The 17,296-nt window shown below is 38.0% G+C and overlaps 1 protein-coding gene across 4 annotated transcripts in view; it reads left to right on the forward strand.

Moving 5' to 3' along the window:
* Positions 1 to 17,296, forward strand: part of Gnpat (dihydroxyacetone phosphate acyltransferase) — a 358,549-nt gene that overhangs the window by 265,204 nt on the left and 76,049 nt on the right. For all 4 annotated transcript variants that reach the window (XM_068226080.1, XM_067139838.2, XM_068226081.1 and 1 more), the window contains one exon: positions 5,751 to 5,830. In XM_068226080.1, coding sequence (XP_068082181.1) covers positions 5,751 to 5,830 — 80 coding nt within the window. The remainder of the gene's footprint in view (positions 1 to 5,750; positions 5,831 to 17,296) is intronic.

Below are 17,296 nucleotides of genomic sequence, written 5' to 3' on the forward strand. Positions count from 1 at the left end.
GGCATTTTTAACATCTAGAGTCACAAGAAGCGTCAGCTTCCTAGAGTAATGATTACCCATTTGAGCTCATTCTGCTGTCTTCACCACTTCCTTCACAGCATCTAGTGTTGAGTGACCTCTGCGAAATCCATGTTGTTGGTCAGATAGGTCGCCAGCTAATCGGACTGCTGCTAGTATTCTCGGTTATAGGAGCTTCTCTAAACCTTTCCCGGCAGTGTCCAGCATACATAGAGGTCTGTAACCCCCAGTTTTCCCATTACTGATCAGAACCAATCTAGCTATCTTCCAACGAAAGCTAAAAATTCCTGCTTTCAAACAATGATTATACATTCTCAGCAACAGTTGAAGACATAATTCGACTGCCACCTTTAGTACTTCTGCTGGAATACCATCTGGTCCAGGGGCTTTCTTATTTCTAAGGGAATTAACTGCTGTTATCAATTCTTCAGTTGTAAAAGGTGGTACATTATCTAGTTCTTTCTCGGCCTCATCATCAATCCTCTCTGCATGATCAGGGAATAGTATGTGTACTATTTCTTCCATGGTGCGTGGATCCATGGTAGGGCTTGGTAGCGTCCCGAATTTCTTCATGACAATTTTATACCCTAATCCCCATGGATTTTCATCCACTTCCTTAGACATTTCCCACCACTTGTCGGCTTTACTCTTTTTAATTGTATTTCGTAGTCTTTTCTTCATAGTCTTATACTCTACTGAGAGAGCTTCATCGTTATGTCGTGCTCTTTGTGTCCTTCGTCTGAGTCGCAGGCATTGTAATAATAATAATAATAATAATAATAATAATAATAATAATAATAATAATAATAATAATAATAATAATAATAATAATAATCACCACTTGACACTTGGGAAGGTTGTATTTGATTTGTGTTATCATGGTGCTGTTGTATGTTAAATTTAGTGACATAAAGGAAAATATTTTCTAGGTGCCCTATGTTACTACAGCTATTATTACTATAGGTTTCATGTGCTCATAATATTCAGGATATTCACGCACTGCCATACCATAAATTTGCAGCTGTTGGGAACGGAGTTCTGGCAAGAATGTAAATGCCAGTTGTTGTTGTTGTTGTTGTTTTTTAGCTTTTAAGTGGTAGAAGGGGAAGTGGAGGAAATACAACTTCGGAAAACAATCATTATCTTATCTTTGATATTATTTTTTCCCCTGCACAAGTCCTGTTTGACTTGGTTTAGCCCTTTCGGACCTGAAAGAAAAGTGGAGGTGTGAATTTTTGTTTGTACGTCAAAAACTTACTAAAATGCTCTTAAATACACGTGTTTACAGTTTATTTTACAAAATAAGAACTATCATCTGAAAAACAGCACCCACACAATTGTGCCTGTCAGGACATAATTCACTATTTACAAAGAAGAAAAAAAATTTAAAATTCATCTCACTACGTTTGAATATACACATGTATGTAATCAAATGTTCTATTTTACAGTGTGGAACGCTTTGAAACAATTAAAATCTTATGCATTACATTTCTTACGTAGAGTACGAGTTCTGCTTTCACAGTCCTTTTGGTTGCAGCACACAGAACTCCCGCATGTACTGCCTGTAAGGAAACCTAGCCCGCACAATTGTGCATATCAACATTCAAAACCTCAAAGTATTACGTACGATGTTGTAAATTCACAATTCGCTAAAGAATTTACACACACACTTCATTGATTGCATTCTGATATTCAGTAAAGCTTCTAGATTAATATGAATGCAGTAAATAAATACTTTAGGCATTACTGCTTCCAGCCATCTTGCCGATGAAATGTATTTTTAACCTCTTCTTCCTGCCCCTTGGTGGTCAAGCTCTAAATAAAAACAACTGAAGTACATGCTTCGTGTCCTGCACAACGACTGCAGTCCAGTCTAGCACCAAGAAAACGTCAAATAAGCTCAGACATAAATAAAATACGAACCTGCACGATTGTGCGTACATGGTCTGAAAGGGATAGATTATAGATGAAGTCAGTAATAACCGAGAGGGATAGCCATCCAGGCTATATGTAATGTAACCTTCAGGGCCAGGATTCAGCTGAGTGATCTATTTAAATGTCTGATGTACCTTTCCATATAGGCCTGCAAGTGCTAGATGAGATTGATCTACTGAGTTCAGGTGTTAATCAGCCAGAAGTGAACTACAATATGTTACTGACATGTTGTAATTTCTTGAAGGACCACATCACCATCCATAAAAAGATGTTATGCATTGGGGTGTACCTAGTCAGCAAACTGGCCACAATTGTGAATATCCATCATACTCTCATGAGCAATTCAATTACAGATAGCTGCTGTAGTGGGGAAATGGCGCTGTGCTCGGCATGCTGAATGTAATACGATGGCGCGGCGCGTAACAGTGAGGGTGTCAGACCTCATATGGGTTGTAAGAGTAACGTTTGAATACAGGGTGGGTAAGACACGAGACTTCAGTGCCGTTTGATCGCATCCAGGATTGTCCATGTCAGAGCCACCCTCCCCTCTGAATCATGTGAAATTCCCACAGTGGGTAGGTTGGCGCGTCACAATGAAACAGATAGCCGAACCGTTGGTATAAGCATGTCAGAGGGGTATCTGATGAGAGACCAGACTAAGAAATGGTTCGTCGAAAGGGGGGTAGCAGCCTTCCGGAAATTACAAGGGCAGCAGTATGGATGATTGAGTGATATGGTCTTGTAATAATATTTAACATGGTTTAGCTGTGTTGTTACTGCTACACGGCTGAAAGCATCGGGAAACTACAGCCATTACTAACTCGCAAGAACATGCAGTTCTCTCTGTATGTCTGAATGAATGATGTACTGATGATGGCCTCCTCCTGGGTAAAATATTCCGCAGGTAAAGTAGTCCCCCATTCGAATCTCTGGGTGCGGACAAATGTACACGAGAGGGGACAATCATCAGGAAGACAACTACTGATATTCTGCGAGTCGGGCGGCGGCAAGTTAAGGGTCTGAACCCTTGTGGTAGGTTAGAGAATCTGAAGATGGAAATGGGTCGACTAAAATTAGATGTAGATGGTATAAGTGAAGTATATTGGCAGGAAGGGTATCAAGGATTGTTAACACTAACAAATTGTGTTAAATTAGCATGATACTTACCTTGTATTAAACCTCGTAACAGCTGTTAAAATTTCAAAATAGCAGCATCTAGAGGACTTAAGTTTGAAGCTTTACTGCTTTATGAAAACTATTTATAAAGTGAAATAAGCAAAGGATAACCCATACTAAGAAAAAAAATGCATTTTTAGAATTTCCAGAGGAAAGTTTTCCACAAAGATAGGTACCGTATTACCAAAGCCATAATGAACAAGTTACTAGAAAAAATGAAAAATAGGTTGGATTTTCCCACAGTTTGCAACTTATTAGTGTCTCTATTGCAGGAATAGCTTATAGGTCTTAGATATTATGCTTCAGACTCTTTTTGTGTAATTGTTGGTGACTACGCTTATGAGTGCAATACAAGAGTGTTTAGAAATGTGCGGAGAGTTTTCGCTGCATTGGCAAGGCATTACATTACTTTCCCCGCAGTAAAAGGATGCCTGAAAATCATTCAAGATATATATCAATTATCACATTTCCCTGGTGTTACAGGAGCTTTAGATTGCACTCATATAAGAATATATTGAATGTTATGATATAACCGTCCGTTCTCTCATTTTCAAGCACACCTGCATACTTTCAAATTAAATCTATAACAACATTTGTCTCGTGTTGATTACAATAATGTTTCTGTTGCCTCTTACATCTTCAAAGTCTTCGCTAACCACAACCTATAATAATGTCAACCATGTGTGACAATATACAATTCCAGTATACCTCTCCAGGCGCTTTATGTAAAGAAACAGAAGATCCTCACTGCCAAACGCATTCAGAAATTTCACAGAGATGTGTTAATTTTTCTTTAACAATTGTTTGTTAACACATTGCTGACCACATGCTTGAGCTTGTCAAATACCCTGTGGACTGAACATTTTTCTACTGAGCACATGATTATAAAAATGTACATAAATATTAAACTAGTCAAGATTTTATCTTTAAAGTTGGTATGGGTCTTCATAAAACCATCTGCCTTGTCAATTCCTAATACATCATCAATGTTTACATCGTTGTCGTCATCAATCACTTGAATAAATGAGCACACTATGTAAATTAGGGTGTGTAGTGGCTTGAATATATATCACTTGTTTCCACTAATTCACATTCACTATATCCGTTTGAACGATCGTCGGCATACAGTTCTTCTAAAATATCGTCGTCAGCTAAACCTTTATTACGTGAGCGCTCCATCTTATCATTGACTGAACCGGCAGAAAGAAAGACTACATTTCAAAAATAAATCAAAGAATAAAAGAAAAGTGGCAGATATACATCTACGATTTATTCTACTCAATGTGCAAGTCAGAAATAGTTCAATATATGGTCAAGAGATATCACAGGGAGACTGAAAATGATGTCGTGAATAGAACCCAGATTTCTCGGGGCCCGTCACCCATGTGTTAGGAAGGAGGCCATTAGCGCATCATGAATGCCACAGGAGGTAATCTCTGACATAAAGGTCTGGAGTGTAGGTTAGGGAATATTATGTATATTAAATTCTCTAAATTCATGCACTGTCTTTCGCTGCAAGAGACTTTTTTTTTTTTTAAGATTATCATTTATCACTAAAAATAATAACACCTCTCAAGAACTCTCTAATTTAGAAAATTAATAATAATTAATAAAATTACTGGTATAATAGGCTGACCATTCAATGCTTGTTAAGAACCCTTGAATATTTTGTAAAAAAGAACTATATTACGAGAAATAATATTAATAGTAAGGATAGCAACAACAACACTGATAATACTAACCGAACACTAGGGGTAAAGCACCTGAAGGGAAAGTGCAGTGTGTGATTGACCTGACAAGGGCGGGGGGCGTGACATCTTGGAGGGTCGGCGGACTGGCAGCCGGTTGGATTCAAGCCTCACGTTGTATACTGGAGTGGAGATAAGCTCCAAATTTTAAATTCCTAGGTGTTTGGACAGAAATAAACATAAATATTTCCACTTGATAGTATCTGATGTTCTTTTAAGAACTTCACACCTCATTCTTTGTTTGATAGTGTGTATTTTTATTCCTTGGTTAATAGTTTTATTTTTTATTTTTTACAGGTATGCTATAGTGTAATATTTATATTGAACTTGTGTGTTTGACAGACTGAAAAGCTTTTAACCTATATTTAACAATTGTTTCCGAACAAATGTTGGAAATGTGTTCGTGATACAGGGTACTTTAACTGGTGTGTTCAATTAATAATAATTGTTAGTTAACATTTGTTATCTAAAATTTAACATAGAGTTGGTGAAATGGGGCATAAATATGGCAGCTCTCAAACATCCCACTTGTGCTGCCATTTGGGATAGAAATGTGTGAATGGTTTGTGCTCCTGCAAATATTCATCATCATAGCCTTCTCTTTCTTCACCTCTTTATACATACAGTACTTACCTTCTGATTCATTATGCATGTTATGTGATGGTGAGAATGATATGCTATAATTATATAAATGTGTTGAACAGGTTGCGTTCACTTTTTGTATTGTTAAAATTCAGTGATTGTGCTCACTGTATAACCAGTAACATTTTTCTTTGCTTTGATTTGAAGGATGTTGAGATGTCATAAAATATATTTTCTTTCAAAATAAATATTCAGAAACATTGTTGACATTGTTGATTTCTTTTTCCACAGATGAGCTCTTTAAAAAATATCACTATGTCCGCATGCTGCTTCTACAGGACTTCGTCATGGGTAAAGCGAATGAGGCAGAGGTATGTCACCTGTAAGCACCTTCCTGTATTAGCTCAAATGATGAGTACACTTTCATGTGAAATCAGCCAAAGGAAATACGATCGACTTTCAATTATCCATGGTAATTGGCAGTAGCCACCCTGCAAATAAAGGAGAACACGGTTAATATTTATTAAATAAAAAAACACACAATGTGCAAGACTATAAACTTATTCAGTACAAAGTTTTATCGGAGAGCAAGGCCACTTCGGGTACTGCAGGGTGTAGTTACAACCACAAAGTTTTTCACGCCATCGGCACATGGATTCATGGTTCAGTTCATGAAAACTACATACAACACATGCCTTATGATGGAAACCATGGACTGCTGTACGAGTCACAGTATGTCTGAGGTCGAAGCAATTTTGGCACCTATTGTATGTTGTTATTGCATCCATTATACACTGCTGTGCAAAACTTAAGAACGAAAGTAACTTTCGCATGTTGTGTCACTGCGAACTAACATAGCTCAATGAAACGTGAACCATACGTAGGGAGGAACTGCTACAGTATGGTAAGGTAGGCAACTGAAAGGAATATGCAATGAGACGAACAGAAATAACACATTTATACTGTAAATTACACGTAAGTCACTCCGGCTCATGATGGTCCGCTGGACATCATAAAAGAAGGGACATGGTTCGTAAAAGTGTGTGTAATCACCACGGACATCGATGCATACTATCAACATGTTCCCATGCTGGCCACAAGATTGGTATTGACTCGTTGTGAAATTGTGTTTGAAGACAACGGACTAAGCTTCAGCAACCCAGAAAAGTACAGAAATTTTTTCATTATGTTAATATGGTTATGGTTGAGTACTTGTAAAATGATCATTATTTGTTAATACCTGTTCATATCATCACCTAACTCTCTGTCATTGACAGGTTTATGCAACATGTACAATACTGTACATATATATGCGTAATTTAAGTGATTTGATAGAATCTGAGGATGTTCTTATAGAACGAAACATGTCATTCTTTGTATAATAGTGGGTATTTTTTAAAGGTATGTTTACCGCGTTATAATTTATATTGCAATTTTGTGTGTTTGACAGACTGGAAAGTTTTTATGTTACATCATGCAATTTCATGCACTAAAGTGCCTTTCATAGTTTACATCAGGGCCTCTCAAACGCCCAAAATCTCACGCGTGCAAACAGCAGCGCAGAGCTCCTGTGCACAGTGCATAGGTCCCGCTCGGCTCGGACCAACGCTTCGTCTCTGGGCTACTCGGCTAAGCTCAGCTCAGCTCAACTCGGCTCGGATTTGGAGCGTTACGGAGCAAGTGAGGAAGTGGGAGACAGGGGAGCGAGCGAGACAGGCGTGGGGAAAGAGAGAGACAGCGCTATTGCTCCAAATCGAGGAGTGGGGGTTTGCATTCTGGTCAACCAAGCGGTCGTCCTTTGCACAGTGCATGCACCAGGTGCATGCACCCTGAGAGGCCCTGGTTTACGTTGTCTCTTGGTCTCTTAACTCACTTCAGAACTTTTATGTCCACATTTTCATATTTTCCTTTCTTCACACTGCGGAAGGAATTTGTTGTTTTCTTTACTCCCGATAATTTGTCTCTCTGGTTACTTGAATAACAAATCATACATAGCTGTCCTTCGGATTTACAGCTTGCTGCTCTCACTTCACTTTCTTCAGCGTATTCTAAGACATTCAACTTCAAGGATGCTGTGAAACTTGTTATCTTGCTCATCCAGTGTTCCCCCCAGGACCTTTTTAATGGGCGCACCGCCCGGCTGTTTTTAGAGACCACCCGGCTAACATAACCTAGATGTGTGCTAGTTACATAATATGAACACATAGTTGAGTCATTGGTTGTTTCGAATTAAAAGATAAATACTGTGCAACTGTGTATTTAAATGATAAAAATTCATTGTTGTCAGCATAATTACATTGGAGTTTAAGTGTTTTGCTTCACTATCGTGTAGCGTTTTGCATGAGCGGCTCTTGGATCGCCATAGAATAGTGTGCGAGCACTTGTCTCGATTCTGTATGATTTCACAAACCCGCATGGCACTCCACAGCAACGGAATGGCCAAGCACGATGATACGCGATTATGAACGAACGGTAGAACACTAGAAGTTTAAAATTCTCTGTTAATACTTGAATTAATAAGGATTATAACAAATTCCATACAATATAAATGGAAGAAAGACACCGTATAATATTGGCCAGGATCGTTAGAGACCATTATAAGAACAAGATAGTGATTGTGATATAATAGTAGCGTTCTAAAACACAAAATTCTAACTACATTCTCTCAATATAGAAATACATTCACGAATCACTTGGAGAGGATAGTCTGTTGGAGCAGCATTGTTAAAGTCATGCATCCCAGTGTGATGCTTGGTATCGGCATCCTCTTGGAGAAGTCATTAACAATGTTGTACTGATAATAATAATGTTGTCTTTACATACTAGTAACTACTTTGGCCGGTTTTTGAGAGACACCTAGGTGCCGGAATTGTGTCCCGTAGGAGTTCTTTTACGTGCCAGTAAATGTACCGAGGCTGACATATTTAAGCACATTCAAATACTACCGGACTGAGCCAGGATCGAACCTGCAAAGTTGGGGTCAGAAGGCCAGCTAATCAACAGTCTGAGCCGCTCAGCCGGGCAACAATATCACTAGCAGCTACAGAGAAATTACTGACATTCAGTCCTTCAATACTTAATTTCTTGAAGTAGTAAGGCGAATACCACACTAACATTTGAGATTATTGTAAGTTAAGATTTAACCGAGTTTAGGGTTTTGTTCATGTTTTTATTCTTGATTTGAAATGTGTATACTTCGCATATATCGAACCATATCATTGTCTTGGAGTCATTAGTGTTATTTTAAACACACTTCCTTTGTTATGTCACGATTTCATTCCTACTAGTTTCGTTGTTACAAGAAATTTTACGAACAGTCAGAGATACCGACGCGTATTCCCATGGACTCGATTCCGGGGCAGTGTCCATTTCCAGGCATAGAACTCAACTCGAGACCGACTTTATATGAAATTAGATCTTTATATTACTTTAGTATTAGGTACACTTATTGCCACTGCATCGACTTCGTGATTGGGGGTATGAATAGGATTAGAAATCAATCTTCCATCCTTTATTCCTTTAATAACTTATACAAAAAATCTCATATCAACAGAAGCCTCCCTAAAATATTTCTTAGTGCAAGCATTAGCTTCCGCTACACTACTTTTCTCTCTTATTTTAATATTCACATTCTCTTATAATCCTTTTTTTATAAATTCCGAAATCTTTTCAACCCTAATATGTTCAGCATTGTTCCTAAAAGTGGGAGCCGCCCCCTTCCAATTTTGGTTTCCAGCAACAATAGAGGGTTTAAGATGAAAGAACTGTTTTATTTTAATAACCTGACAAAAAATTGCCCCTTTAATACTATTAGCCTACATTATTGAAATAAACATTTTCATTAGAACAATTATCCTCACCTCAGTGCTAATTGGGTCTTTAGGAGGACTTAACCAAAGTTCCTTACGAAAATTAATAGCTTATTCTTCTATTAATCACATTGGTTGAATGATTGCCGCCATACAACATTAACAGCAAAAATAAAACATAAATTTGAGGCCCTTTTGATGGTAGATCTTGTCGTTAAAAGTGAAAAAGTTATTGTTTGGAACAAATTTCAGTAGATTGATGAATTCTTCTATTTCGAATTTACTTAAGTTATTCTGTTTTGAAAGATTAGTTTTAATGATGTTGATAGTTTCGTTTATAGGTATATTCGAATACATATTGACAATGTCATATGAAACCATTATATGATGCTTCAAGCGCCTTTTGACCTTATCACTCAACCACTTGGAGTTAACAACTCTACTGTAATTCTACGTACCTGATTCTCAATCAACAACGTTCGAAGATTTTTTTTTCGATATTTTAATTAATCCGCGCTTCATTAATATCAAATAATCTGTAGAATCCAAATATGTCAGATCATTATGACTATGTCTCGTTCTACAAATAACCAACTTGTACTTTTTTAGACAAACACTAGTATTCATTCCTTATACATATAATACTATGACAAGTTCATTATTGAATTTTAGTTGCATTTTAAGCATCGCTTTCTCCATGAACTAGATTTTTATGACTGTTTTATCTTGTATTAAAGCATGTATTGTACTTTAATAAGGAACCCACTTCAGGGCCCTGACTTAGCTTTAGATTAAGTATGGCTGAAGATGCTTACAAAGCCTAAGCGAAACATGTTCCATTTTAACATATATGTAGTATTTGTATCTTAAACTTAAAGATTGTAAAGTATTGGAATGGTGGTTTTTAAATTAATTTGTTTGAAAGTTTTACATTCTATACTCCAATACGGCTATCATAATGAGACTCATAACATGTAGTACAGGATGTCGGTGTCTTAGCTGTCAGTGCAGATGATCTGTCCAGTGCAGGTACTTGAGTACGGGTTGACAGAAACTTAAAGTGGCCTCTCGAAGCCTTTTTCTAACTGTTTAGTCACAAACTCATATTCCAGAACCCTGCTGTAGGTCAACCTGTAGTGTTTGTGCTGTAACTTCGCAGTTTCAGAGAGTCTCTACATGCACAAAACAATCCTGCTCTTGGGTTAATTTACCTTTGGTGGTTGATGCCAGGGCACCTGGCAACACTTCCGGTCTCATGGGAACATTTTCACATATACCGAATCGTGTTCTGAGCAGCCCCTAGAATTCTGGCAACATACCTCTGCAAATAGCCTTCTTGAGGCAGGTTAAGTGAATGAGTGGCTCCATTTGACAATCACCCGGCATATGCATAAGTTTTTGTGGTAAAGAAAACACATAATTTTCAAGGGAAATTCATTTTTTTGTCTATTTAAAATATTGACCATCAGCTTCTACTCACTTCGCCCATCTTTCAGGTAAATTATGAATACCATGCCAGAAAAACTGCTTGTCTTTTGCAGCAAATCATTCATTGAGCCATTTTCCAACTTCCTCAAAATTGCTGAAGTGCTGGTCTGCGAGTGCGTGCCCCAGTGATGCGAAGTGGTGATATTCAAATGGCGCCAGGTTGGGGCAGTACGGTATGTGCAGAAGGATGTCCCATCCAAACGATTTCAAGGTGTCTTTCACTGGTTTTGCTGTGTGAGACAGCACATTATTGTGTAACAAAATCACTTTGTCATGTCTTCTGGCCCATTCCGGTCGTCTTTCGATGCGTGATTTAGATGACTCATTTGTTGGTGATAGCATTGTGCATTAACGGTTTGGCACCACTTCAAGAGTCTTTGGACTTTTGTGGTCTATCAGAGCGCACACTGCTTTCACATTGAAATCACCACATTTAAATTGTCGAAACCATGTCTCTCATGTTCTAATCGATCGAGCATGTTCACCATATGTTTCTACCAGCAAATGATGACTTTCCACAGCCTTTTTTGTTTGGATAAATAAGAAAAGCAATACATGCTGCGAATGTTCTTTTCTAGGCACAAACGTCGACATGATCACTGAACGATACAACACAGACACTAGTGTTTGGCGGACTCAACTTGTGTGTGCTGTCAGGAGAACAAACTGATGTATGTGCCAAATTCATACGCTGCGTACTGTTCGCTGGCGCATGGTGGACTCGACTTGTGTGTGTTGTCAGGGAAACAAACTGATGTATGTGCCAAATTCATATGCTGCGTACTGTTCGCTGGTGCCATCTCCTAGCAGTACCAGAAAAGGCTTAAGCATACATATGGTACTGCTTACACCGTTGTCTACCTCAGACTGCATATGTAACCATGACTTGTAAACACTACGCTCCATGCAGACCAACTGTCACACTGTCCCCATTTACCAGGATTTACTCAGTCGGCAGACACGACGATCCCTTGGTGTGGACCGTTTGTGTGGTCAAACCAAAATTAAAGACATACTGTACCAGTAAAAGAGCCCGACTCTCAGATTAAATTTTAAAGTAGCATGACTATAGTTCTCAGGGCGAAAAACTGGATTAATTGTAGCTAGGGCTCGGTACAGGAGGTAGGGTCCTATCTACAGAAAAACTTTGACTCTGATTGCACAAGAGTTTATTCAAATAAGTCATGAATTTGCACATCACCTCTAAGTAGAAATGGATTGTCTTCCTCGTATTCCAATAGTATGGCTCGGGTTCTCCAGCTCACCAAGCCAAGCTGGTTGAAGCACGTTCCAGAAGACTCCAGGGATTCCAGGGACTCCAGATACTCCAGGCAGAGGCAGCTGGACTGTCTGGATTGACGGCAAGTAGAGATGTCTCGAACTCTGAGGCCCGGGTTGAACCCCGGTGATCCAGGCGATGTTGTAGATAGTCATGTACAATCTCAGCCCAATGAGACTGAGAGGATTGATGTTCCCAAGGTCACTAGTAGCACTGAGTCCATGAAAACCTTGGATGATCAACTTATAAGCAGAGTTCTTGATAATTGTACATCAAGACTTCCAACACTCCTAAAACGATATGAGTGGTATTAATAATTTAGAGTTCATCACTAGGAAAATCCTCGTCCCTGAATAACTTTTGGCAACGAAAAATACAAGTCCCTTCTTGTGAACTTATAGTTAAACTCAAAGTTCATTACTGGCGAAGGTGCAAGTCTTTGCCTAAACTCGAATGAAAAACACAAGTCCATTCACTTGGAAGTTTGAATATATTTAAAGTTAATCACTGGTGAAATTCATAAAGTCTTTGAGTGACCACTGACGAAAACACAAGTCCTTCCACATAAATAAATTCACTGATGAAATTTATAAGTCTTTTAAACCAACACTGGCAAATGTACAAGTCTTTGAGTAAATGTAAGTGAAATCCTAACTTCGTTTAAAGCCGTTGGAAAGTTAAAGTTCATCACTAGCAATGTTAATCAATCACTGTCTATTAGAAGGATGAGTTCCTCAACAGTCGCAAATATTCCACGTAAATAATACAAGTCCATTTCACGAACACTTAGAAAAATTCCAATCTCGAATACTCGTAAATAATACAAGTCCATTCAATGATCACGTAGAAAAGTTCTGGTCTCGAACACATGAAAATAATACAAGTCCATTCAGTGAACACTTAGAAAAATTCCAGCTTCGAAGACACGTAAATAATACAAGTCCAAACACTTAGAAAAGTTTCAGTCTCGAAGGCACGTAAATAATACAAGTCCATTTAATTAACACTTGTAAATATTCTAAGTTCAATTACGAAGACTTAGAAAATTTTCTACAACACTCGAAGTCTTATGAGTCCACTTTATAGTACTTGGAAGAATCGTCTTCCCACACTTGTATAATGACAGAGTTCCACGATGGTAGTAGCAGCAAGAGTGTCCCCGCTGACTACTCAGCTGAGACTGTGTGAATAGGCTACAGTAGGTCCTCCTTTTATTCAATCCGGGATGTCTACGTCATAATACGGTTTGATTGAATATCTCCCGAATCCCTCAATGGATTTGCTTGAAACTCGAGCATTGGGACGTTTAGGTGATCCCAAACAAGATGACATATCGCTCAATTCGCTAGCATCATTATTATAGAAATTTCAAAACTTTCTCCATCGAACTCTCTAGAACAAGTGACGTGGAATCCAGAAAATACCAGTCAAGGCTGGTAACACGTGTTGAGACGAGCGGGCGGTCTAGCTAGCCCCTGTGGCTATGTCACAGCTCACAGTCGTCATACACTCGCTAGCTGGTCCTCGCTGCTGGTAAACAAACCAGGCGCGCTCGGAACATTACGCGTGGTAAATAAACGTAACTTATGCTCAAAAAATACTTATGTACAGGTCGTAACCGGTACAATACGAAGATGGGACAATAAACAAGGCATAAATAATAATAATCACAAAAACAATGGAGTGGCATTTATTATAAAATCATAAATTTGGTGGAGCATCAAAATGTGAACATGAATCAATTAAATCTGACGATTAGTGAGTCCTGTTGATTAAAAATATTACTGGAGTCCTTCAATAAAGTGCTTCACACTCACTCTCGTCACAGTCTAAAATACAGAACAACACTGAATGAATTTGAGAAAATTAATTATTTCTGAATTATAAACAAGATAAACTGAGGATTTCAATCCCCTCTAATAAATTATTTACATTAATCTGCTTGATTCTTGAAATTAATCTCAAAATTCTAAGTATTCTTGCTTCAGTAACATTCATTTAGGGTTTGAGCTTATTTGTGGGCTATAAGTTTACCAAAATATTCTTTGATCTTTGAAATAATAAATCATATGCTTAGAAATTTTAGTCTCTGATTAATCTCACTCACAAATCCTTGAAATTAACAAAACAAAACTTGTTCCTCTTAAAATAATTCTGCCAATGATTAATATAGTTGTCAGACAAAATTGAATCTAATCCAGAAATAATTTTTATAGTGTATTATATACAGAAACTTCTTTACAATTTTTGGATAGGAGAATTAGTTCTTAACAAAATGTCAATCTCATGATTTAACTAATTAATCTATAACAACAATTTATTTAATGATCTGTTGATCTTTGTTGATTTCATTATGTTCAGTTGTCCTGAATATATTATGATCCTGCTGGTTATTTATAAATTTATCACTCAGTTAGTCAAGGATTCGATTATTAAATCAACACATCATTAAATTATTAAATTATTTCACTCTTTCTACTTCTTGAAGAATAATCCTAACCATTGCTGAAATGATCCCCACTTTGGCAGAACACAGTGTAATCAGCATCCAGTAAACAATCAAATATGAACAAGTAGCACAATAAATCAGCACACACACCAGATAGTACAGCACACAGTCTTCAGCTACTAGCATGATACACTTGATAACATGGTCATAGCATCATTATTTTTTAAAATTTGGCAATGTTCATTAGAGAATCTCAAATTCGTGCCTCTAAGTTGGATAATTCTCGCGTGGTTTGATAGTTGAATTAAAGGTAAGTCGCTTAACTGTTCTAATCCTATTTTACTAACAATGTTGTTTTCTTTAAATCCTATCTTGATGAAGAATAAGCTAAACAATACAGTAACTCGGTCACATATCCGAAAATACATCTTGACTTCCCATGAGCTTCAAGGTGGTTAAAATCACCCTGACTGAAGTTGAGTGTGAAATAAATTCTATATTTAAATATTTAAATAATAACATGTAAATTAATAATGTGTTTGTGCAGGTTCTCCATCCAAGAGAGATCAACTCGAACTGTATTTTTCACCGACAAATTCACATAACAGAGCACATTTTGCATTTCAAATACATCAGCACATATCGCAAATTTAAACACTCAACCTTGTAGGTGAACTAACTATCGTGCTATGCGAGGAGTAACATAACCACGATACCACATGTTAGTTAAAAAGAATGGTTTATTGAACATCCAACATCTCAGTACACGTACACTGTTCTCGAACACATACTCCACAACGATACACTTCCTACTAATTATTACATACAGGCTAACATGTTGAGCTCAGTGAGCTCCTCCAACTGCACACATATTATGTAGCCACACAGCTGATCCATGGAGTCTACATTCTCTCATGGAATAAATGCATCATACAAAGAGTAACCACAGAGTAAACACTATGAGGGAACATTGACCCTCTACAAACCTTTCATTAAATATTTCATTAATTCCAGTGATTTGGTTATTAATTTTAAATTATTTTTACTCCTACCACTCATCCAACTCAAAAATTATCAGCAATATTTTGATGATCTACAAGATATCTCATAATGTACAATATTCATTCTAGAAAAGTCCAGTTTGCTTCCATTGACATTGATTGTGACACTTTTCATTTCAAAATTTAAACTATTTTAGCTCTCGTTATTCGAAGACACAATATGACTCAAAACTATGTGAAAATCTACCATAAGCAAGATAGTTGAAATGGAAGGAATACTACTTCAGAATGCTAACTAAAAGAATATTACTATACAACAAGATGGACCGTATTATATTCTAATAAGGGTTTAAAAGAAATTAATTGTACAAATGGTACTCATTTCTGCTGATGAAGTTCGATCAGGTAGTCTCTATCCTTATGTTTCCAGTGGATTCATCCTTAGGTCAGGGCAGCGCTTTCATTTAGAAGTTCATGTTGGAGCTGGTTTGACGACTTGAAATCCTTTCCATTTCTCTAGTCCTCTTGAATAGCTGCATAAGGAGACGTAATGGCATAGTAGAATTCTTCTCGAGCCCCACTGTCGGCAGCCTTGAAGATGATTTCCGTGGTTTCCCATTTTCACACCAGGCAAATGCCGGGGCTGTACCTTAATTAAGGCCACGCCCGCTTCCTTCCACTTCCTAGGCATTTCCTATCCCATCATCGCCATAAGACATATCTGTGTCGGTGCGACGTAAAGCAAAATAGCAACCAAAAAAAAAAAAAGAATTCTTCTCAGTTCCCTGAAAATGTGCTGAAGCTCCTGCAAGCTGAAAACTAACGGTAAGAATTACCATCGATTTACGACCATGTGTTCTGTTTTCGCGGAGCTATGTCAAATACTCAACTTGTTGCTTCTTCGAATGCAACATCACCAGTATGCGGTTACAAAAGTGGGGGAGTATGCCATATGCCAGTGAGTGAATGAGCAAGTGATTGAATCACCGCCGTCTCGATCCTCTTATACTGCCTGCTCTATGCCACTAGTTTAACACAGGAAGGTGCGACTACCAATATTTCTCCAAGTCGCCGTAAGAGTGCAGCAGTAGACGCACAATCTTCGCTGTCAGTGTGGGTGTAGCACTGTGTTATTGGTGCATGAATGTGTGTGAAAACCTGAGTAAACGTGTCTGGTCACTTCCGTACGTACAAGAGATATTTTGTATAGAACTGTGAAATGAATTAATCATGTTATGCTTATAGATATTTCGAAAGTGATTTTAAGGTGTTGGTACTTGTTTATTTCCGTTCGTGCAAGGTATATTTTTCGTAGAACTAAAACTTCAGATTCTTTCCCCGAAATATTCAACTGTTGTGTACCATTTTGCCAATCTCGGCAAGATGGTTCGCAGCCAGAAAAGATATGACTCCATGAAATACCGTTTAGAAGGGAATTAAGAGAAAAGCGGCTGTCGGCTTTATCTAGTCAAGGACCTAACCTTTTCACCTTATTTCAGAAGGTGATGGAGCCTCCGCGGCTCAGGCGGCAGCGCGCCGGCCTCTTACCGCTGGGTTCTGTGGTTCAAATCCCGGTCACTCCATTGAGATTTGTGTTGGACGAAGCGGAGGCGGGACAAGTTTTTCTTCGAATACTCCGGTTTTCCCTGTCATATTTCATTCCAGCAACACTCTCGAATATCATTTCATCTGTCATTCATTAATCATTGCCCCGGAGGAGTGCGACAGGCTTCGGCAGCTGGCACAATTCCTACCTTGCTGCTAGATGGGGGCTTTATTCATTCCATTCCTGACCCGGTCGAATGACTGGA

Source organism: Anabrus simplex, chromosome 2, assembly GCF_040414725.1.
Source record: "Anabrus simplex isolate iqAnaSimp1 chromosome 2, ASM4041472v1, whole genome shotgun sequence".
Taxonomy (NCBI): Eukaryota; Metazoa; Arthropoda; class Insecta; order Orthoptera; family Tettigoniidae; genus Anabrus; species Anabrus simplex.